Below are 25,887 nucleotides of genomic sequence, written 5' to 3'. Positions count from 1 at the left end.
CATAATTCCTCCTTTGTAGTTCAACATGTAACCTTTTCTGAATGGAACATTCAGAAATTTAGTCACTTCCCAAGTGAGTACCGCATGATCGCTGTCACCAACTGGAGGCAGATATTGGTCGATTGGTAGAGCCTCTAATGACTCACCTAAGTAAGTTTGAGCACGTTTAGTAGTTGGAATGAGACCAATCGTTCGATGCTGTTGGCACACTCTCCCTCGATGAGTCTTTGGACTCCCTGGTGGTGTCAAATAATAATAATAATAATAATAATATGTTACGTCTTTAACTGAAATGCCCTCTGACACTATAATCAAATCTAGCACTCTTTGACCTCGAGTTCCTTCTGTCACATGCTGCGTGAGGACATTGTCCTGCAACAGCTCAATAAATACATTTTCATTCTTCTCATGAGATTCTATTGCTACCCAATCAATATTTGTATAATTAATGTCTCCCATTATGATTACTCTTTTCTCACTCACCTTTTCTATTTGGTGATGCATTTCTTCATCACCAGCAACCGATCCACCAGGTCTGTAACAACACCCCGCTGTGTGTAGTTTGTCTTATTAGATTCCACCTCACACCAGGTGGCTTCAAACTCACTGCCACGTGAAATATTGTTAGTAGTATTACTACTACAGGTCTCAACTCTAACTAGATTTAAGTCATCCAATATCATTAGCAGCATGCCCCCCCTCTCCTATCCACTCTATCCTTCCTAAAAATACTGTACCCATGACTCGATACCAGTTAATAGGTCACTGATAGCCAGGTCTCACTAATTCCTACAATCTGAGGTCGCAACATATTGACTAAGGCAATAAACTCTACCGCTTTGCTTCTGATACTCCTAGCATTCGTGTACAGACATAATAATCTACCTTCATGTTCCTCAGTATACCCTTGTTTGTAGTCTGGCTGACCCAATTGGACAACTTCCAGATCTCTATTTCTTCTTTAATGCTTTACACATGTAGACATCTTTGCACACATATGATTGGGCCTAACCGGACGAACACAAACCCGAAATCGTTCTTACATCGTCAACATTCCGTGACAAATCCCATTCCCATGATTAACACAGTTATATAGAATTTTCACTCTTACACTCACATTAACATCATTCCTCCCTTTATAATTTAGTTTCCCTGACTCTCTGTGTTAGGTCTCATACCAGTTAATAGTTTTTCCAGACTCCTGATACCAAACGAATTCAAGGGTAGGCCATCCCTCTTATACAAATCCAGTCTTTCCTCAAACTCACTCCACACATCCAAAAACTCGCATCCATTCCTTCTACATAGCCTACGCATTGAATCGTTTGCCATCATAGCCCTTCTTTTTGATTCCTTTTTGTCATAGTGAGGTAAAATACTAACTATTTTCACTTTCTCACTCTTCACTCTCGCCTCTTCCAGCAACCCTTTTATGTCCTCTGTCATACTGAACTTATCACTAGTTAAATCGTTCGTACCTACTATAACTACCATTTCATTTACTTTTCTTTTCTGATTTTTAACTGAGTTATATTTTTAATTTTCACCCCAGGAAAACTCGATGTTATAACTCTCTCATCTATAGCATGTTTTATTATAGAGTCACCATACCAAATAATTTCTTTCTTTTTGCTAACAACGTCACTTGCCTGATTTTCATTATTTTTTGACTTACCTGTTTCCTTGCTTTGTTGTTTCTTATTTTCCTGTTCATTTTTCTTTTTCTCCCTGTGATCATTCAAATGTCTCTCAACTTTTTGCAATTTTCACGTTGTCTCTGATGATCTGCTTTAACTTCGCTATTTTGGCGGTTAATTCATTTTCGTTAACCTCCTCCATGTGCACAATAACCTCATTGGCAGGGCTAACCTTCTTGTTCTCGCCTGTGGTGTTTTTTTTTAGCATTTCCGTTCTTGCTCTTTTTTGGCACCATTTTAAGCATATACTAAATATTAAAATGTCTTAATAAAAATATATGATAAAATACTAAATACACTATAAAATACTAAACTCTACTTTAGTATTCTACAAAACACATTTTCTAAGGAAAAAACAATACAAACAGACAAAAATCACCAACTTTTCAGGAGCACTAAATTTGCCAACCAACCACTATGTATCCTCGAACCAAACTCCACTTATAATGGAGTACAAGCCATAATTTCTCAAAAAAAAATGAACAAGCAATGTACATTCCTTGTGCGGCTCACAGCCTTAATTTGGTTTGTAAAAATGCTACTTCTTCAAATGCTAACATGATCACATTTTTCGGAATCATTCGGAGACTTGATACGTTTTTTGTGAATTCGATGACTAGATGGATAGACTAATGTCTGTATTAAAAACAACTTTAAATGGTCTCAAGAGCAAATGCCTTCAAGGAATTGCACCAACAAATACCCCAAGTGTATAAAATATTAATTGATTTGAAAAATGAGCAATCATTGCAATGCACCGAAATTAAAAGCATATTGAAACAAATTTTAAATTCTTATGTACGTTATCTACATTGAATTTAATATTGCAAGAAGTTGATAAAGTAAACAAAGCTTTGCAATCAAAAACGATAACTATAATTAAAGCTTCACGTTTAATAGAAGGATTATCTAATTCCTTGCAGCAAATGAGAGACACCATATTGGAAAATATTTTTTCTAAGAGTGAAAATTTGGCTTCGGAAATGGAATTGTCTACAGATTTTGAAAACAAATGAAGCCAAATTATTAAATTAGATGATCACTCTCAGCAATCAGTTCCTTATAATGATAAATATTTATTTACAGTAGAAATGAAAGGAGTAATAGATATTTTAATAACACAACTTAGATGGAGATATGAAAAACTATATGGGATTTCGTCTGATTTTCAATTTTTAGTAGGTGAAAAATTATAGTCGATGGATACAGAAAATTTAATTAAAGCATCTTGTGATTTATCCCTTAAATATCCAAACAATATAAATTCTGTAGAATTGTTATCAGAAATAATCAGTTTCAAAAATCAGGCAATGACATTAATTTCAGACCTTAAAGCAGCTGCAAGTTTAGATCTTTTAAAAACGATTCATGAATATAGTTTAGTTCAGTCCTATCCAAATTTAGAAGTTGCATTGAGAATAGTCCTAACACTACCTGTTACTGTAGCTTCTGGTGAAAGAGGCTTCAGTAAACTAAAAATTATCAAAACATATTTAAGATCGTCACTTGCTCAGGAAAAATTGTCAAATATGGCAATTTTATCAATCGAACAGGAATTTACAAAACAAATTAATTTTGATAAAATAATTGATGAATTGGCTTCACTAAAAGCAAGAAAAGTAAAACTTTAAAGAAAGATTTTATGTTGGGCATTTATTTATATAAGGATTATTAATATTATTTTTCTATTTAAATTACTGAAAAATTTGTAATATTCTAATTCATCTCATGTGTAATACTTATTTTGTTTTTCTTTTGTTAAGGTTGGTGTGATTTTATTTTTAATATGTGTAATTTTATGTTCCTTCTAGTATTGTACTATTACTGCGTTCTGTGACTTTTTTATTTAATAATTAATAAATTTATTTTGTTCCCAAAATCATTTATTTATTTTTATTTAATACTTATTAGAAATAAAAAAACTATTATACATAGGGGCGAAAATTTATCCTCCTGCCTCAGGTGAAAATACCTCTAGGCCTGGCTCTGGTTGACAGTGTAAAAATTCTTCCCATGAATCGTCTGCGTCAATGTCTGAATGATTCTCATGTGTTAATTTTTGTTGTAACTTTTTACAACAAGATAATAAATATTCTTTATTTTGTGAAGTACTTAACAAATACAAAAACTGAAATGAATTTATATGTTCTTTTAATTCCTGCAAAGATTGTAATGTTTGATCTATTATGCAGAGAAAAAAAATTACTCTAAATGAAATTTCAGATCTACTATATTTTAATTTTCATGTTCGTAATCAAATTGCGTTGTCTTTTTACGTCGTTTGTAGTCTACTATTACAAAATACAGATTCTGTGTCAAATTTTGCTGCAATTAATTTTGGGTGTTCTACAATTTCTTTGAAAGTTTCATCAGACTTATAATTATTTAAAAATTGATTTAGATCATTCAATGCATCTAAAGCAAGTTGGAGATTCATTGATGAAGACTGCAGTATTTTGCTAACAAAATTCACTTTATTTAAAATATCATACCAAATCTTTGGCGCCTTTACTATCTGGCACCTGTGTGCATCACACACATTGCACATATGGCTGGCGTGCCCCTGGATATCCTGGCCTTGCAATTCCACCCTCCATGGAACATCCCCAAGTTGATATCCTAGACTATTATACGATTGTGATCTGAAAAATTCTTGGCCTAACAATGAAAAAGCTAATTTATAATTTCAAAATTATTTTTATTTTTCAACATAATCTCGCTTAAGACATACATCTATTCCAGTGATGCTCTAGCACCATTATCCCGTCCCTGTAGTGGTTCTCAGTAAGATCTGCAAAAGCAGTCTATTGCATACAGTTCCTTTCTATCCTCAAATGCCCTCCAAGCATCCACATATTCCAGTCCTCTCTCCTGGCACATTATGGCTATTGTGCTATTCATTATTACTGCACTTCTACTCAGCTCGTCATTATCATACTTGGTTAACACACATACTATCTTTCCTATCTGCATTTTCTTTTGTACAACTTCAAGCATGAATCTCAGATCTCGCACCACCCGATTTACACTGCCTCTGAAGTCATTCATGCCCATCATCACAATCATCTCATTTACCCTTTCACCCTGCTTAATTGCCATCCACACTTTCTATCATTCCTCCAGGCAAACACTCCTCTGGCATCCTATCTTGCATACCATGGATCATTGAGTCTCCATACATCACATCTCTTACCGCTCTGTTCCTTCATTGTTCACCTGCATCCCTCACATTCTTCTCATTCCCTTTCTCTCATTTCCTCTCTTATACTGTTTTTTCCATTCTCCCCTCTTCTGTCATTCCCATAACTCTTTCTCACTCCTACTCTGATTTGCCTTGCATTCATCTGTTCCATTTGCAAGATCTCATCTTTCACATTTCTCATCTCATTCCTGAGACATTCAAATTCTTCTTTCAACTCATCGATCGCTCTTTCTGCAAGTTACCATTCTTGCTCAACATTTCTCTAAATCCAGAGTAATTCAGTAATAAGGTGGTACACTTGTCGGCAACTCGATTAGGTAAATATGACCTCTCCTATTGCTTCTGCCTTAGTATCTCCACATTTGGGTCTGCCTCCCACTGACAAGACCTCAGTAAAGGTCGAAGCAGGTCTGGGTAGTGGCCCTTCCCTTAATTCATAGCAGTATACATGTCTGCAAGGAGATGTGTTTTGCATTATGGGAGATACTGAGACAAGGAGTGATGAGAGCTTGGTCCACTTTTGCTCGGAGTTGCCTGGTGTTGCGCCATCTTACCTCAGTCCTGAAGATATTTTCAGGCGCAAACTTTGTTTGTTTACACTTGGATAAAGGATTAAACTAAATTTATTATTATTCATCCTCCCAGTTAAGACCATCTCCGAAAACTTCATGATCATTCAAACTTTTCAGACTCTCCACTCTTATTTTTCATTCATGTTTTGCTCATTATTCTCACCCTGTATCACATTACTTGTCTCTCTAGGTCCAGATTCTCTTGCCCCCTGACACAATAAGGTTGGTTGTGGTAGTATCTAACTCACTAAGTTCTTCCCATTGCCTATGCACATGCCCAACTTCCAGGATGCATGCATACCACAAAATGCTGTAGTATGTTACGCAAAATATAGTCCTTAAATGGGGGAGGACTTGTGACATGCCATTTGTAATTGGAGCTTCGGCTACCACCATCATTCAAATAGTGCCGAGGAACTACTACAACTAAACGCTAAATACTAGACATCTACTATACTATGCTATATGCTCTTCTGTAAGCTAATTTACTTACTAATTTACTTAAATATACTTAAATTTAGTATAGTTAAATATATTTAACTATACTAAATAATGAAAACTTATCTTCTTCTCTTCCAGCGCAAATGCATCCGACTCTATTTCTCGGTAACCCAAAAATAACAAAATACAAACAACAACTAAACTCCAAAAGCAGCACCATATTACTAAAAAAAATGTATCACAATTCTCGACTGAAAAGCCATTCCATGAGGAACCAAATTTTGTGAAGAACTCTTGTCTTGTTCCAATGAGCTTTATGTGTAGTGTTGATAGCATGCTCTGCAAGTCTCGACTGTTCAGGCTCAAGGTATTACCATTAAGCATTCTTGTACTGAAGATGTCTTTTATATTTAGGCAAAACTTCTATGCAAAACTTCTTCTATAATAAAAGAATATATTACACAAGTTTCATTCTGGTATTATAAATTATTTAAATATGGCTACTCACAGTATTCCTTAATGAAACAAAGAAGTTGTATTATCTAAAATGAGCCTCGCCTGATGAATCTTGTGACACTATGGGAACCCTGAATAACTATGATAATAATAATATTGATTTATAACAATTTTTTTCCATCTATTCGCATGCTCACATTCCCATCCATCACATTCTGGTTAGTAATTGAATTGGTTGATAATGATTTTCATTGATTAAAATAACAGATAATTTACATAATATATGGTTGTGTATTTTATCAGTTATATCTGTTCAAGCAGCCACATCTACACCTGTGACTGCTTAACTATAATTTTAACACTGGTTGTGATCACATTTTATTACAAATTTTCAGGTCAGTACTTTATCATGTTAAAATGAACGAAATGGACATTTCACTCACTCCTATACCATTGCCACCTCGGAGTAGAATTAAAGAGGTAATAGAAAGTACTTTTTGAATGATTATTGTTAAATGACTTTAAATTTCATATGGTTATTGTGTTATGATATGTGTGTAATAAATTCTAACAAACTTTCATGGAGTCAACTGAATTATCATTAGAGATTTCACTCAGGTGAGCAGTATATCTCTTATATTGAATTTTAAACCCATTTACTTCCTAAACATTCACAGCACATTCCACTCATTCACCAGTCTACTCCCCCCCCTTCACCATACCTTTTACATAGCTTCCTTCTACCCTTTGCTCTGTCTAATAATGCCCTCTGTATTAATGTAAAATTTCACCAACATAAGCATCTCTATCATATCATCTGTTTTTTCATATATCCTCTAAACTCTCTTTTTTTTCATATATCCTCTAAACCCTGCCTTGAATCCCAACCTCTTCTACAATGCCACTGTCACTTCTGGACCACTCCTGAGTTTCATTCATCATAACAAAAATGGGATATCAAAATTTGAGCATATGAGTCTGTTTGCACCTTGAACAATGTCTTATACAACAATGCAACCATTTTTAAATCTTCACCTATAACTGCACTCCTTATTATAACATAATAACAGCAATACACTATGTAACTTTTTGCACCACTTGAAATATTCCCTATGAACTTCAGTCTGCTGTAAGTCATCTGTGTTATCCTGAATCTCATCCTCCTCAGAAGCAAAATTGCCTTCTCAAGATGTGACCTAATTTCACCAAAAATGTTCTGACATCTGCAAGCATTCTCACTGTGAAATGGATCTCTTCCTAGTTGGAAGAAACACCAACTAGCCTTAGTAGTAGATGGCCCTTGCCACCTAATGAAATATTCTGCTTATTTGAACCGTAAGTGGCTGTTCCATGTTTGGTTCCCCATGGCAGTAGTTCCAGTTTGTCCCTCCCCCCAAACTTTCAGCATGCAGTGTGAGTGATATTCCCCCCCCCCCTCAAAGATCCAGAACTTGCTCCCATCTTCAAGAGTAAAGCAGTTCTGAAGGCTAGCCACCAGATAGCATACAGAACTGAACCAGACAGTAACATACTTAGGAGGCTACCTGATCATTTGTCGCATAATCTCTCTCTGTCATCTACACTGCCCTGTTGTGACTGGAAGGAGATTGTGCAGTGGTTTGTGAGGGACCCTCTTGAGATGATCCTATAGCATGGAGACTGGATGTACACTATATGTATGACATGTCTACAAGTCTTTCTTCTCTCACTGTATTTTCCCAGGTTGTTTTTCTCTTCAGTTTTGTGATACTGGAATGAGAGTAAACCTAAACAGATTGCATGTCAATGCAATTAAATAATATACCTCCCTCAAAAAATTCTAACAAAAGCTTAAAAGCTCAAAAAAACTTACAAAAAAAATTATTTTATATTAACTCTCACATTTCACGTTAACATGAGCACAAACCTAAATGAAGATCATCATCTGGTTTTTAATTGAAACCAGTGGCAGCCATTGAAAATTTTAAGTGGGGGTGCTGCATATACAAAAAAAAAATTCTTTTTTTTCCTAATCAGTAACCAATTTATTAATAAACAAATTTACATATTAAAAAATTGCTTTATTAAAAATATTTCACCCTCACCACAAACAAACAAACAAACACCAATAATAAAAGTTTCGTATATCACAGAAATAACGCATGTAAGCATATGATACACTGCCCAAACGAGCAGTGTCAGAATCGTTTGTCATGTGCAATGACAAGTGTAAACGAATATCGATGAGTCTAGCTGCAATTGGCATGATAATTCTCACACTGCATTAGATCGCAGTGCATTTGTTTCGTGTAGCGATAATTGAAAAAATATAATTCTTTTCATGTTTTCAACAGTGACACTCGTCATAATTCAGCCATTTTTTTGTATCTATAATAAATAAATAATTATATGTTATTTTAACAAAATAAAATAAGATTTACAAAAAAAGTTCACCCTCATCATGAACACGCACCAATAATAAAAGTTTCATATCTCACAGAAATAACGCACACAAGCAAACGATACACTGCTCAAACGAGCCGTGTCGGAATCATTTGTAACGTGCAATGAGAAGCTCAAACGAATATCGGTGAGTCTAGTTGCAATTGGCTGAATGTGATAATTCCGACGCTGTGTTAGATTGCAGTGCATTTGTTTCGTAATCTAAAGCATTAATTGAACAATTCTAATTATTAACTATTCAATCAATGTCAAAACATAAGCTGTAACCTTTAGCATGTTGTATTGCATTTATATAATGTTGTAAGCATTGTTATTATTTATAAACTCAAACAAAATTAAATTTTTTCTTTGAGAGTGCTGCAGTGTCGCAGTGCTTATGTACGAGCCGCCATTGATTGAAACCCAAATCGTTACTACAACAACCATAGTTCATCTTAACTGTCCAAGTAATATCCTATATGATTTCTTCAGCCACAAGGATGGTACATATGCTTTTATGTGACCCAGTATTCCTTGCCAAAAGATGCCTAATCTTGAATTTCCTCTTCTTGACCTTCTGTGTCTTAATATTTACCTCCTGTCTCATTATGTATCATACATCTTCTATCTCTACCATTTTCAAATTCTGAACCATTCTGACCTATTTAACTTCTTATCCTTGAAGCTCCCGTCGATGATGTGAGGAGCTTCGGGATCTTCCTCAGCCATAGCCAAGTTAGCCGGTCTTGGACATGGACAGCAGGGTTTTCCTCCCCAGTTTATCTAGGGGTTTTCATCCCGAAAGCAGGCAAACCCGCCCTGTGAACACACACTGATACAGTCATGGATATCGCCCTTAGGGAATGCAGCAGAGGAGTGGTGAACCAGCTGCATTATTATGCCAGTAATCCCTCATTAGGAGGAGACTCAACCCATCCTAGACGGATGAAAAGGATAGGATAGGATCCTTGAAGCTCGATTTATTATTATGATTATTGTTTTCCTGACTCCATGGAGTCACAAGACTCATGGTGGGAAGGTCAACACTAATGAACATAAAATCTATCATACCATTTCTTAAAATCATCCACAGTCTCCGCCATCTTCTCAGGCAATGCATTCCATGCTCCTACCACTCTCCATGAGAGCATGATATCAAAATTGCAGATATTCGACTCAGCTCTTTACATGCCAATGATGTTATACCTGTAAATAAATTCAGTACAAGTTTGCTTGATTCTTTAACTTATTGAATAAAAACCAAAACTAAAAATAGACAAGAAATAGAAAACTTTCAACTGTATTCTGAATGAAGAACTTATAAAACAAGTGAAACATCTCAGCTGTTTAGGCATAATTTTTAGTGAAGGATGGCATATTAAATATGAAAACAGATACAGGGGGTCCTCGACATGAGTCGTTTCGACTTTACGGCAGTAATCCCATAAATAATTTAAAAAATAAATTTTGACTCGAAGCAGCACAACGTAAAATTCAAACATCGCGGGCGAACTTGTTTGTGAGCGCGGCCGAAGAATATGCCATTACGCGGCATTTGTTTGGGAGAGGTGGTGTCGCTTGAGTCCCAGCATACACTATTTGGGTATCGTGTGCTTTGTTTACATCTGCTCTCTTACTTTTGTGTTTGTGTTTTTTTGTGACTTTTTTACCCTTCAATATGGCTCCCAAACATAAGGCAGACTCTTCCGATGGCAGTGTGTCGAAGAAAAGAAAGCCATTACATTAGAAATGAAATTAGACATTATTAAAAGGGCAAAAATTCTGCATAGCATATTCATGCTATGCAGAGCTAATCTTGGATGGAATGGTCACTTTAACGGAATGGTAGAGAAAAGATTAGCAAAGCATATGTTTGATGCCAAAATGACACGAAAAAAGACCAAGGTGTAGGTGGATGCAGTTAGAGGTGCCTTAGAAAACTAAAATGCAAGTTCTGACAGTGCTGGAGTCCTACAGATAAGAAACTAATTTGGTGGAAAATTGGCAAGAGGAAATTAGTAATAATGTTAACTTTTTATGTAGTACATCATAGATATGTATAGACATATCCTATTATCTAGTACATATCAAGAATTTAATGATGATGATGCTCCATTGGAAATTAAATTTTTAATACACCCCTTCTCAACTTCCTTAGAGTCATTGTTTGGAAGTTAAGTAAGAAGTTGGTCATCAGAAATGTAAGGACTAGATATTTTGCTCTATAATTGGTAATTTAGTGTAATAAGTTAGCTACTAGATCTGGTTGTAAATGATTATCAGTGAATGAGTTTAAAGAGTTATGTAGGTCTTTCTTGAACTAGAGATGCCCAGATGATGGTGATGATGATTTCCACTGATGATATGCAGAATCAGTAAAATTGTATATATTTATAATTTCTAGCTTTAACATTATAAAATAGATTTTTAATGAGTTAATGATCAGATAAGGACATGTGAAACAAAATAGCTTTACTGATTATATCCAAAACATTTTATGAAATGTTTTAAAATGCAGCATTGTCACCCAGCATCAGAATTAACTTTTTTTAAAAAATATTTTATTAGAATCTTTGTTTTTATTTAAAAATCAACAGGTTGCTTTAAGCTCTACTCATATGATAGTGCTCACATATGATCTTTTGGCTTTTACTTGGGGTGATGGTCGTAAAGGACAATTAGGGCATGGCTTTTCAGAAATATGGAGAAACAGACCTCATTGTGTAGATGCTCTGAAAGGAAAAAATATCAACAAGTAAGTAATTCATTATTTTCTAAAGGGTTATATAGATTTAAAAACATGTCTGTAATCTCATAAAAAATTCAAATGTGAATCTCATCTGTCATTGAGGTGCCATTAATTTTTTTTTTGTGTTTTCAAGGAGTAGGTTGCTTAGCCATTTATATGATTTATTTCATGCTGATATATTGGCCCATAAAAAAAAAAATAATAATAAAAAGTTGAACCTATACAGTATTGTGAAATCTGAGTTGGTAACATTATTATTGCTCATTTAATCAGTTAATGTGTGAACACTAAAGGCCCGAGGTTTATGGTATTGCATATCATATTCTTTTCAGTTTGAGAGCCATCACCTCTCAAATGTTGATTAGAGGTTTCCTAAGAAAGAAATTCTTAGGAAACCTCTAATCTCTTTATTACTATGACTGTGTGCTGCACAAAGAAAGGAAATATTTTATCTGTGATGTATTTATGTTCATAAAGAGCCATATGGCTTTGTTTTGGTAATATAAAATTACATAGGCAATGTGGATAATAGATTCAACATTATGTTTGTAGAAGCTATGAGAATACAATCCTCAGCATCAGAGTTGCCTTAGCTTGCACTACTTAAAAGACGAGTGCTGTCCAAGCATCCATAAGGCTAGTAAAACCTTTATCAAATGCACTTATAAAAGGTAAATATATGGACGCTTGGGCAGTGCTCATGTCCTTTAAGTAGTGCTAGCTACAGCAACTTCGATGCCGAGGATTGTATTCTCATACGCTCAAAGGTCAATTGTACGAAATTTTCATACTTTTTATAAGCATTTGGCTTTGAAATAATGTTGGATATCTAATATCCACTTTGCCTATTAATAATACTTAAACTTGTTGCTTTTGTGTGTGTGTGTGTGTGGGCACGTGCGTGCGTGCTTGCTCATGCATGTGTGTGTGTGTGTGCGTGCCTGCATACAAACTAGTTTATTTCCACCTATTGCTGTTATATGCTATAAAAGGTAAATATATGGACGCTTGGGCAGTGCTCATGTCCTTTAAGTAGTGCTAGCTACAGCAACTTCGATGCTGAGGATTGTATTCTCATACGCTCAAAGGTCAATTGTACGAAATTTTCATACTTTTTATAAGCATTTGGCTTTGAAATAATGTTGGATATCTAATATCCACTTTGCCTATTAATAATACTTAAACTTGTTGCTTTTGTGTGTGTGTGTGTGTGTGTGTGGGCACGTGCGTGCGTGCTTGCTCATGCATGTGTGTGTGCGTGCCTGCATACGAACTAGTTTATTTCCACCTATTGCTGTTATTGTTTAAATTTTCAATTAATGTAGATATTTTAGAGACTTGTCAATTAAATAATATGCAAATGAATAAATGTAATTATTATTTTAATATCACTGCACAAGAATGGTGCTAGACAAAGTTTCCAACTATAGACAATTCTGTATACATACATCTGCCATTGTAGTTAAAGTTTTACACTGAGCAGCTACAAATAAAATATAGATTGATAGGATTCTCTACAATGGTCAACATGTATTTGTGAAGAATAGATCTAGCTTTAACAATCTACTTGCATTTTGTGATGAATGTATTTCATGAAAAGACTTGCATATGATGATATTCTTGGACTTCACAAAGGCATTTTTTAGGCTGTAGTATAACAAATTTGTGTACAGATTTGTTATACTACAACCTATTAAGTGATCCAACTAAAGTGAGGATGGATAACATGATAAAATAGATTGGTAAAATCAGTTGGAGATTGACTCAGTGAATATTAGCAAGGTATTTGGGGAAGCAAAACAGCATCTTATAAAATAATTCTAGCCAGTTGTGTGCTGCAGAACTATTCTTGTGTCCCTTCATTTGTTTGTTGATGCTAATGTGAACTCCCTTCAAAATCATTTCAATACACTTTTAGCTCAGAAAAATGAGTGGGAGTTGTAGTCTTAATGTAAATAAGTGCAAGGTGCTGTTGTACTTTAGAGTGTAAAGGTATAGGAATGTGTGCTACACTGGAGAAACTGTTGGTCAAGAAGTGGAAGAGATTAGGATCTGGGAGGATAGCAATGTGTCCTTGGAACTTCAATGGCTTAAAGTTTGGAGGGCACATTGTAAGTGTTGCAAGAGCTATGCTTTGCAGCACATATTGTTGCTATAATAAGCAGCATGCAGGTGAATGTTTTGTCATTATATGAGGCACTGGTGTCAGATCACACATGAACAGTTCTATTCAGATTTGATTGCCTAGCTTCCATTGTAATGTGGAAACTCTGGAAAGGGTGCAGAGACAAGTAAGTAAAGTAATATTGGGATTCTGGAATATTGCTTATGCGAAGAAGTGTAAATTGTAGTGCTTAGCGGACATATGAAAACAAGGGTATATGAAAGAGATATTTAAGTTGGTAAAGAGACTGTACCTAATTAATTTTGAAGAGATTACAAATAGAGTGAAGGATGAGAGTGAGTGATGGGATGGCTTCCTTAAAGCATCCCTGGAAGTTGGCTAAAAGTGTGGTGAAGAGGAGAATGAGAAGTAGATTTTTTATATAGATAGTGGTGGATGACTGAAATGCATTGCCAAAATGTGTTACAGAATAGGTTTGTGAGTGAATTAGTTTCAGGTTCAGTATTCTATGCTGCTTGTTAAGTGGGACCTTCCATGATGAGTCTGATTACTGTATAGAGATTTGATATAATAATATTTGACTATTGTGCTCAGATCTGGTCACCTGGTTTTCAGTGTGATGTGGAGACATTGCAGAAGGTCCAGAGACAAGTGACTAAGACAATATTAGGAGTTTGGAATGCTGGCTATGGAGAGAGAGGTTGAAGAGATGTGGATTGCAGAGTTTGGTGAATATGAGGAAGAGAGGTGATATGATAGAGACGTTTAAATTAGTGAGAGGATTTTATCGGATTAATCCAGAGGGGATTATAAAAAGAGTAGAAGGTGAGAGGGGAAGAACCAGAGGTCATTCCTGGAAGTTATATAAAAGTTTGGTGAAGAAGGGTGTGAGGAGTAGATTTTTTATATGGAGAATTGTCAGTGAATGTAATGCATTACCAGAATGTGTTGTTAATGCAAGGAGTATTAAGGACCCTAAGATTCTATATGATAAATATGTTGTCAGTTGAATGGACCTCCCACGACGAGTCTGTCGACTCCATGGAGGGTGTAATAATAATATTAATAATAACAACAATAGCTGATTAGAAGAAATCACAAAATTATGATTTCCCTAAGGTTCCCTAGGGTTCTTACCACTTGGGCAACAGAATGTCCCATTGGTCTTGTGCTGATAATACATCCACAATCAAAGTTACTAAAATTGCCATATTTAACCATGTTCATTGATTGCGATACACTGTTGGGAAACCCCGATGTCTGCCTATTTACCATTTACGTTTAACTTGGTATGTTTCATTCGGCATGGGAGATGCCATTGTCAACTTTCCATCACCCCTATTTCTTTTGTCCATTGAGTGTACAAGTTGAAAAACAGTGGTGCCAATACAGATCCCTGCTGCACATCACTAGTGACATTATTCTCTTTTGGGATACTGAACTCTCATATACAACTTGCTGATACCTGTCTGACAGCCAGTCATCAATCCAACTCATTAGTTTTATCTAAATCCCATCTGTTTTACTTTATTTTAAGTTTGTTGTGTCTCAGCCTCTCAAAAACATTTGCAAAATCTAAGTTTACCACTGTATAGGTATCTCCATTGTCCAATACATATAGCACATAAGTTAGTAAAACAATCTCCCTTAAACGTAGCTAACAATCCCAGTGAATACTGTTGTGGACATGAAAATTTAGCATGAAATCTAGTAGAAGAAGGCACTGTGAAAGCAACACAGCATGAATGCTGTAATAACCATATGCAGAATTACAATGTTGAAATTGAATGGAAATATATAATCCAGTTCAAAGATCAAATATATTAGTAAAGCTGTGAGAATGCAAACAGGAAAAGTGAAAGAATTGATTGTTTTGGCAGGTGTGAATGTTCTTAATGGTGAAAAGTGTGGACATGATATGAAAGATGTACTGAGAGAAATAGATAAGCAGAGTAAGTGAGTAAACATTGTCAGTCTTCTCTCTGAGTCTCTGAAAAAAGGTTTACAGGAAGAATGGTATGCAGTTTGTAAATGCATGAAGTATTTGTGAACTAAAGGACCTATGGACTGATGGAGAACTAATGTATTGCATTCCAGAGTGCATATACAGGGTAAGAAAGATAAACCATGTGATGAGTTAAATGGATGAGTAATATCATTAAGCAAGAACTGAAAAAAACTTGTGGAGAGAATATAAAAAAGGTGATTAGCATGCTCATGAGTAATGCAAAGTACTGACAAGAAGAGCAACTAACTTGAAAGCAACTCAAATTATGAGAGCAAATCAGCTGAATGGATGTGAGAAAATTTCAGAATACTTTTCTACATAGTGAGAAAGAGGAAAAATTCTTATTGAAAATTAACTTTAATGAATTCTGATAGTAAGAATTGACAGTAACTCTGATCTTGCTGTTTAAAATGTAAGTCTCAGCTCTGCTCTAGAAGTGTCCCAATAAAGTAGAAAGAGGGCAATATATTTCTGAGATAATGAGACTTCAAAACAGACAACAAATTACAGGCATTAGTATTTCGAAATGATAGCTGAAATGTTGGAAAAGTTGGTTAAAGGCAGAATTCAGGAATGGGTGGATAGAAGTATGATACCGTCTGTAGAAAGCATGACTTTCTGCAGGATATGTCTTACCTTAGTAATTTACTATTTTTTTTTTTTTTTTTGTAATAAAGTGATGCCATGACAGTAATGCATTTGCAAAGGTTTGAGGATACTGAATGGAAATGTATCATGTAAATTGGAATATATGTAAATGGATCTTGAAGATGGTTGGACAGGATCAGAGATTATATATTGCAAAGTAGAATGTGAGTCACAGTGGAGTAGTTCAGAGATCTGTATCTATCACTCATCTGTCTTAAATTGTATATTAATCAAATGGGGAATAATTTGAGAGAGGGGGGAGGGGAATTTTCAGTTGCTCACTGATACAAAACTGTGGATGGCAATAATTAATAAAGGTGATGTTCTGCAAGATGATTTAAATACATTGACAATGTAAGCAAAAATAATGGTTCTCGGTTTAATGTGGCAAAGTGTAAGGTTATGTACTTTGAAATGAAAGATTATATGCTGCAGTATGTTCATGGAACTGATTTTCAGGAAACTGATGAGTTTAGTTGGAGTGATAGGCTGAGAGTTGAAATTCAGAGGGCAGATTGCAAAAGTGTGAGAAAATGGCTCAAAGGATTACTTAGATTTTGAAGAACATATTGATAAGTAGAAATTGGTTATAGTTATTATATACCTATTTGAAAGGCTTTGATAAAGTCACATCTAGACTATTCTGAACAGATTTGGGTGATTGGATTTTGTGCTGTTGAGATGGTGGAGAAGGCCCAGAGGTGAGCAACTAAGATGCTGACAGGTCTGTGGATTGCCTCATGTAAGGAAAGATTGAATGTGCATGGATGGCAAAATTTGATTGATAGACAGAAAAGAAGGGATGTGATAGAAACCTATAGAAACCACCTGAGCAAAATGTAAGCAAAAATAATGGTTCTCGGTTTAATGTGGCAAAGTGTAAGGTTACATACTTTGAAATTAAAGATTATATACTGTAAACAAAAATCTATAAAACTGATGCAGAAGAATTTTTCAATATATGACAACTAGGGAGAGAAACCTGTAAGTTATTAAAGGGAGTTTTATAAGACTGATGCAGAAAACATTTTTCAATATATGACAACTAGGAAGAAAATAAGGAGACCACCCTTGTGGGGGAATTTGTGATTAGTAAGTAGGTGAGGATTAGATTTGTTGCTTGGATAATGATGAATAAGTGGAATAGGTCGCTAGATGTGGTGTTGTAAGTAATATGTCTATAAGGAGAGGTTTTTTGGTTTGGTTTATTTGGATTTATGGCCAAAGCAACTCAGTCTATAGGCAGAATTAACAGTCAATATATTATGTCTGTTAATTCTGTGTTCTAATGGCCAGTTTGTGTACTCTGAAGGATAAAAAATCAGAGTTTCCGGGAGGGAAACCCTGCCATCTCCATGGGAGATCAGCTAACTCACCTTCAGTGATAAAGGTTCTTTGCATTCTAGATGGGATTCTAACCCAGGTCTTTCCAACCAAAGGGCATCTTTGAATCCACCTGAGCTATGGAGGCTCCATAAGCAGAGGTATGATTGGTATTTAAATTGTGATTAGTGTGGTCCTCCTGCAATGTCTTTGAACCCCATAGAGGTGCACATATAATGATGGTAATCAATATCATTAACAAAAAGAAACTGTTAAAGGTTTAGGAAAGAAAAATAAAACATCAAGAATAACGTTCATGGCCAACAAATTTTAGCTGACATTTTTTTAAAAACAGTAAGGAAAGGGCAGCCCACAAAATGTCATAAATAAATATCAATAATATATAAATTCTACAAACCATATAGTATGCTCCAGAAATTTCAATAACAATGTCTCTGAAGAAGTGAATATTGATACAGACACATTTGATCTGAAAATTGGACTGATTACATTAAAAAACTAAAAGGTTCCAGGCCCTGATGCAATAAACATTACAACTTATTAAATACAGAGGCAACCTATTAATCATTATTGTTAAGATTAGGATGGTTAATCAAAATAAAGAAGCCTGTGAAATTTTGATTAACCATCCTAATCTTAACGATAATGGTGGCATAAAAATCCCAAGAATTTGGCAGCCCACTTAATTCAAGTTTTCCAGCAAACCCTGACTTTAGGACTCTAAGCAATTATTTCAGCTTTTATTGGCCACCACTCATATTGTTTTGGTCATCATCTGGAGCAGGGGTTCCCAACCTGTTTGTTTCCTAGAGCACATTCTAAAATACTGATAGGGTGACAGGCACCATCTATTTTTTCAAGCAAATTTTTTGAATTTGTTTGTTAAATGAATACATACATAAGTTTACATTATAATCAAATGTTTTATTACTTAAAAGTTTACATTATATAAAAATTTAAATATATATATGTAAGTTAGTGTGATCTTTGGCATTGCATTTCATTGGCCAGTGCTTCATAATTAGGAGAATATGATGATATTCCAGTTCTTAAACTGGAATGAACAACTTCGAATGCGCATCTACTTTACATTGTATGCATTTAATACTCGCCATGTGTCATTAACGCATGCGTCATATAGCATGCCATGAATTGTTGTGTGATTATTTCAAACTATATGGCACACAGTTGAACAGTGGCGGGCACACACAAATTGGTCAACGGGCGCCATGGTGCCTGCAGGCATATGGTTGGGAACCCCTGATCTGGAGTATACACATATATACAAAGAAACAAGTTGCACTACAATCTACATGGCATGCTGAAGTTACATTGATTTGGTGAACCGTTAAAACTACTGGCCTGACCTCGTGAAAGCAAAAAACCTTACTACATCAATGCTAGAGTGCTGTTATTATTATTATCTATTTGGTTACAGAAATAAATTAAGCTAGAAACTATATGTATACTTATATGAGTAACTTTGTGTGTACATGTAGCTCTCTAGCTTAATTTATTTCTGTAACCAAATAGATAATAATAATAAACGGACTCTAGCATTGATGTAGTAAGGTTTTTTTTTCACCAGAGGTCAGGCCAGTAGTTTTAATGGTTGGTCAAATCAATGTAACTTTAGCATCCATGTAGATTGTAGTGCACTTGTTTCTTTGTATATATATGTGTATACTCCAGGTGATGACCTTAATATGAAGGTTAAAATATCAAGTGATTATTTTGATTTATATTAAACTGAAGTTTTACTCTAACAAGGTTGTTTCCATTATTTTCATAATGAATTCTGATAACTACGTAACCATGAAAGAAAATAATTCTTTTCTTTCATGCTTACACATTGATCCAAATACATTTTGAAAAAATTATGGAGACAACTACCATGTTAGAGTAAAATTTAGTTTAATATAAACCAAAATCAACACTCGACGTTTCTACCTTCATATAATGTTCATCATCTGGAGCATACACAATATATACAGAGAAACAAGCTGCACTACAATCTACATGGTTTGCTAAAGTTACTGATCAACCATTACTACAATTATTGGCCTGACCTCTGGTTAAAAAAAAAAACCTTTACTACATCAAAGCTCCTATGATTATCTATTAGGTTACCAAACTAAATTGGGCTGGAGAGCAACATGTCTATGTTTTTATATATATATATATATATATATATATATATATATATACATACATACAGGAATATCTCGATCATCGCGGTTATTGTTGCCACGAAAAATACCGCAATAATCGAATCCACGATAATCGGGATAAATAATGCGTGTAAAATGGGTGATCAATGCCAAGGATTTTTCAAATCTATTAATTAAATTTTATATATCAAGTAAAAAAGAAATGTGGTAAACGTGTTAAGAAAAAAATGAAGGTTCATTAAGAAAAACAAGATTATTCTTTTATCTTTATTTATATATAAGAAGTACATACAAATATTCTTTCTTGGTGTAGAATTGTCTGGTGGAATTTTTTCTTTCTTTTTTTCTTCGTATAAAACTCGGTAGCAACGGATGGAATTTTCAATTTCCCGATGAACTTTCAGTGATCACTCGAGATTAGGATCGCAGTTCAAGATTTTTTCTTTAAAATTTTCAGCAATTCTAATAATTTCTTTGAGGGTAAATTCCTTCGGTGCCAAGTCAATTTGTTCGTCATTATCATCGATTTGAGCATCGTAAGCACATTCTCTCTCGAGGTGAATTAGGTCTTCAACATCCAGCTCCTTATCATGTGACTGAAGCAGGTCCTGAGCATCACCTTTTTTCAATTTCTTTTAGTCATAGATCAAAGCCAAGCTCAGTTATGTCACTGATAACACATGTTACTTCATTTTCAAATCCTTTAAAATCATTTGCACAATGAGGAATAATCTTTTGCCACACCGCTCTCAGGTTGCTAGACGTTACTTCACTCCATGCTTCCTTGACATTCTCAATGCAATTTTTGATATTGAATGCCTTCCAGAATTCTGTCAAAGTCATCGCTTCATCTCCTGTAGTCTTTTCTGTTGCTTGTGAAAAAGTTCTTCATAGGTAATATGCCTTAAAGGAAGCGATTACACCTTGATCCATTAGCTGGATGATGAAAGTGGTATTAGGTGGTAAATAAATAACTTTTACATTTTCGCACAAATCATTCAGTTCTGTTGAATGACTAGGTACATTATCTGATATCAACAGGATTTTAAAATCAAGATTTAATGACTTGCAGTACCTTTCAGCTTCAGGACAAAAATAGTTTTTAAACCAATCTCAAAAATTGTTTTCGTCATCCAAGCTTTTCTGTTGAATTTCCAATGAACAGGGAGAAAATTTTTATCTAAACTTCTAAGCAGGCGAGGATTTTGTGAACGATAAATAAAGAGAGGCTTCATCTTGTAATCTCCAGAAGCATTGCCACATAGTAAAAGTGTTACACGCTCCTTCGAAACCTTGTAGCCAGGCTGTGATTTTTCATTTTTTGCTAAAAATGTTTTAGTGGGCATTTTTTTCTATAATAAGCCTGTTTCATCAGCATTAAATATCTGATCATCGGTATAATTTCCTTCTTCAATGATCTGTTGCAATTCACCAGGAAAACTAGCTGCTGCTTTTTCATCGGCGCTTGCAATTTCACCTTGTACACGAACACTATGAATGCTCGATCGCTTTTTGAACCGATCAAACCACCCTGAACTTGCAGAGAAAATTTCTTCCTCTACTAATGCCGAATCATTTTCGCTTTCTAATCGTTTTCTTTTTAAAGTTTCAAACAAATTCAATGCTTTTGTTTTTATAGTCATTTGACTAAGAGGAATTCTCTTTTGGTTACAATCTTCTATCCACACTGACAATAGTGTTTCTATTTCAATAAGATGGCTTCTGTTTCTCGTAGTTTGGGACACAGACGAGATCGATGCACTTTGTCCTAGTTGCTTATAGTTTGCAGTGTGGTCTAAAATATGGCGAACAGTTGATTCATACTTATTTATCATATGCAACTTATCTTTTAAGCTGATCACTCTACGTTTCTTCTTGATAGCTGTAGACTTGAAATCATCCTTATTTCTTTTAGCATTCATTGTAGCGGTAAATAACGAGAAATAAATATCCACATGTACTTCAGGCAAGGGCGGATGGTTACTGGTAAGTGGTGAGAAAGCGCCATCGGATAAAAACGAAGCGCTACAAGAGAGCAATACCTGGAGAGTGGCGACTCGAACTGGTTGCATATGTAGTGGGCTACATCTCGCGGCCACGAGAATTCGAATTTGGAATTTTGGTATCAAATTATAAACCGCGATAAATCGAGGTATTCCTGTATGTGTGTGTGTGTGTGTGTGTGTGTGTGTGTGTGTGTGTGTGTGTGTGTGTGTGTGTATATATATATATATATATTTATGTAAAAAAAATGTGATTATACATATAAATTTCAACCAACTGGTATGGAATAGTTTCCAATAAAAGCTGAAAATTGCTTAAAGTCCTAAAGTAGGCTGAATATGTGCCATCCAAATTCCTGGAATTTTTATGCCACCATTATTGTTCAGATTAGGGTGGTTAATCTCAACAATAATGGTGGCATAAAAATTCCAAGAATTTGGATGGCACATATTCAGCCTACTTTAGGACTTTAAGCAATTTTCAGCTTTTATTGGAAACTATTCCATACCAATTGGTTGAAATTTATATGTATAATCACATTGTTTTTTTTTTTAATATTATATATATATAAACATGTTGCTCTCCAGCCCAATTTAATTTTATAACCTAATAGATAATAATAATAATAGGACTCTCGCTTTGATGCAGTAAAGGTTTTTTTTCACCAGAGGTCATGCCAATAATTGTAGTAACGGTTGATCAGTAACTTCAGCAAACCATGTAGATTGTAGTACAGCTTGTTTCTCTGTATATATTGTATACAGAGAAACAAGTATGTATATGCTCCAGATGATGACCTTGATTTTGAAGACTGAAACGTCGAGTGTTGATTTTGGTTTATATTAAAGTAAAGTTTTACTCTAACGTGGTAGTTGTCTCCATAATTTTTCAAAATGTAAAGAAAATAATTATTATTATTATAATTATTATCATCACCATCATCAAATTCCTGCCATGAACCCTTAAGGGGTGTACAGGATATGATAGAACTACATGAAAAAAATTTCATCATTACTAACTTCCTATCTACAATTTTCCTCCAAATCAGTCTGTTACTTGGCAAGACTCCAATATTATTAGATCCTATATTTCTATCTTCTAAGGTGTACCGTATCAATCCACCTATATCTTGGTCTGCCTCTGGGTCGTTTTGCTGCCAACCTGACAGAGAACACTTGTTTTGCTAATCTTTCTTCACCCATTCTGTTTAAGTGACCATACCACCTGAGATTAGCTCTGCTAACACATTCCTGGATGCTGACAAAGTCAAGTTCTTTCCTAATATCCTCATTTTTAATATGATATTGCCATTGATGCCATCTGTTCATGCTTCTAATCTTTCTCAGGACTCTCATATCTGCGGCCTCTAGTCTTTGGTCAAGTGTTTTACTTCTGACCCAGCTCTCAGATCCATAAGTTAAAACTGGTTTGAACGCTGTCTTGTATACAGCTAATTTAGTATTCCGACCAATTTCTCTCTTATTCCATATGAATTTATTCATTTGACTTCCCACCATACCAGCTTTGCTGATTCTGTTGTCTATTTCTATATTTAATTTACCATCTTCACTAAAAATCGTGCCTAAGTAGCTGAAATGTTTTACTTGTTCCACAGGTTCTCCATTCACAACACAGTTGATATTTTCAATGATTCTGCCTATTTTCATTGTGTTTGTCTTTTTATTGTTGACCTTCATACCATATCTATTACAACAGTTATTCAGTTTAGTCAGAGAAGCTTGCAGACTTGTAGCAGATTTATTTAGAAGTATAACATCATCAGCATAAAGCAAAGAGCTCACATTAACATCTCCAATTTTGATATCATGTTTAATACCACTTTTCCTTCATAATGTGATCCATATAGATAATGAATAACAGAGGGGATGATGTACATCCTTGTCTCACACCAGATTTAACATTAAACCATCTTCTTGTACTTCCTTCAATTCTAACTGCTGATTACAACTCAAATAAAGACTAAGTATTGCTTGATATAATGCCCCATTGACACCATATAACTGTAGCATATTGAATAGCTTCTCTCTTGGCACCTTGTCATATGCCTTTTCCAAATCGACAAAACTTAAATACAGATCTTTGTTATATTCCCATGCTTTCTCGACTATTTGTCGTAAAGTGAAGATCTCATCCTAACAGCCTCTATTTGGCCTGAATCCAGCTTGTTCTTCACCCAGCTTTTCTTCCACAATTCTTCTCAATCGTTTCTCAAGTATACTTGCATAGATCTTGCCAGGAACACTTAGTATGGAAATACCTCTGTAATTCTCACATTCAGTTTTATTTCCCTTTTTATATATGAGTACTATGAGAGCTCTACTCCAATCATTGGGAATTTGTCCCTCTGTCCAGGCTTTCTGAACTATGCAGTGCAGCCACTGTAAGACTTTTATACCACCATACTTCAGCATTTCTGGTCGAATATCACATCTACTCCTGCTGCCTTTCCACATTTCAAGCCTTTGATGGTTTTTTCTACTTCAAGTATGGATATGTATTCCTGACTGCATAACTGGTCAGTGTTTTTTACCACTGTGCTGTCATCACTGCTTGTTTCATTTAGCAGTTTTTCAAAGTAATTACTCCATACTTCAAGGATATCTTTTTCTTCCGTTTTCATGTCAACTTTATGATCTCTAACTGCTTTTACAGCACTCTTTCTCATGATCTCAAGCTATGCTAGTTGATATCTGGGAATCCCTACCAGAAGCTAAGCTTAGTAGGAACTAGCTGGACAAGTCGAGATGTAATCACCAGACTAAGAGAGAGATACCCTGGTCTGCCAGGTTGAAGGCTTTGCATAAGGATGGTTACATTACTAATGGATTACTTCCAGGAAAGGATAAAGGTAAGAGATTAGGAATGTCAGACATTATAAAAGTAGTCAAATGAAATATAAAAAGTATAACAACAAAGGAATTAGAATTGGAAAAATAATTAAAAACTGAAAATATTAATATAGTCATGATAATAGAAAGAAAAAGGAAATTAAAGAGAGCAGAATATATAGATGGTTATACTATGTTATATAGTAGAGTGGGCATTTTAATAAAAAATAAATTGAGTCATTGGATATGAGGAGTTAGTGATGGTAGTAGAGACAAATGACTTTACTGGGAACAAGGAGAATGTAAGATTGGATATCAAGAGGCTGTTGAAAAGGATGAAATATGATGGTGTGATAGTAAAAGTAGTCAACATGTTTCTCAGGTATGACAGTGATATGATGAGTTAGAGACCAAGCATTATGAATGATATGTTAACATAAATGTGTGAAGGGAAAGGAGAGAAGTTTCTTAATGTATGGAATGAGTTTGAAGAAAGAATTGAACTGTATAATAGTGATGGACTGCATTTGAATGGTTTTGGTGTGAATCATTTGCAGAGACTGCTGATGGAAGGGAGAGTAATGAGCGCAGTGAATGAATCTGAGCAAGTAAGAAGCAATGTGAAAGAGCAGGAGAGTAAAGAAGGAGGGATTGAAGTGGTGCTTATAAATGAAGAAGTGGGTATCATGAGTGTAGAGAACAAGTGTGCAAGACATACAGAGAAATGGGGAAACTTGGGATGGACAGGGGAATACAGCATGAGAAAAGTTGATGCTCCAAGAGGATGTGGATAAGTGTGTAGATAAAATAATAAATTTAGTTTAATCCTTTATCCAAGTGTGAGCAAACAAAGTTTGCGCCTGAAAATATCTTCAGGACTGGGGTAAGGTGGTACAACACCAGGCCACTGTGTAGACAAAAAGGGAAGGGGATGACCTGGGATGGAGCAAAAACAGTTGGATTTGAAGAAGGTTCTGGGATGAGTAGGGAGAAAAAGAAGTGGCTCGAGGAAAGTATGGAGAAGTCGCATCTAATAAGGAGTATTAGTGAAACCAGTTACAAATCTAGGAATCGACTGTTATATTTGTATATGAATGCTAGAAGTATCAGAAACAAGGGCAATTAAATGTTTGTATTGAGTGAGTTTGTTCACCCAAAAATTGTTGGAATAAGTGCGACATGGTGGGATACGGATGACAT

General features: G+C 35.0%; 1 protein-coding gene across 4 annotated transcripts in view; it reads left to right on the top strand.

Annotated features, from left to right (window-relative positions):
- The window catches only part of LOC150099031 (serine/threonine-protein kinase Nek8-like), a 1,046,903-nt gene that overhangs the window by 439,569 nt on the left and 581,447 nt on the right, over positions 1-25,887 (top strand). For all 4 annotated transcript variants that reach the window (XR_016549512.1, XM_090405252.1, XM_090405251.1 and 1 more), the window contains 2 exons: positions 6,764-6,848; positions 11,387-11,544. Coding sequence is in view for 3 of the 4 variants with exons in the window: in XM_090405252.1 (XP_090261378.1) it covers positions 6,764-6,848; positions 11,387-11,544 (243 nt within the window). In the remaining variant the exon portion in view is untranslated. The remainder of the gene's footprint in view (positions 1-6,763; positions 6,849-11,386; positions 11,545-25,887) is intronic.

This window comes from Typopeltis vanoorti, chromosome 15 (assembly GCF_054136105.1).
Source record: "Typopeltis vanoorti isolate ZY-2024b chromosome 15, IOZ_Tvanoo_1.0, whole genome shotgun sequence".
Lineage (NCBI taxonomy): Eukaryota > Metazoa > Arthropoda > Arachnida > Uropygi > Thelyphonidae > Typopeltis > Typopeltis vanoorti.
This window is presented reverse-complemented; position numbering and strand designations above follow the sequence as displayed.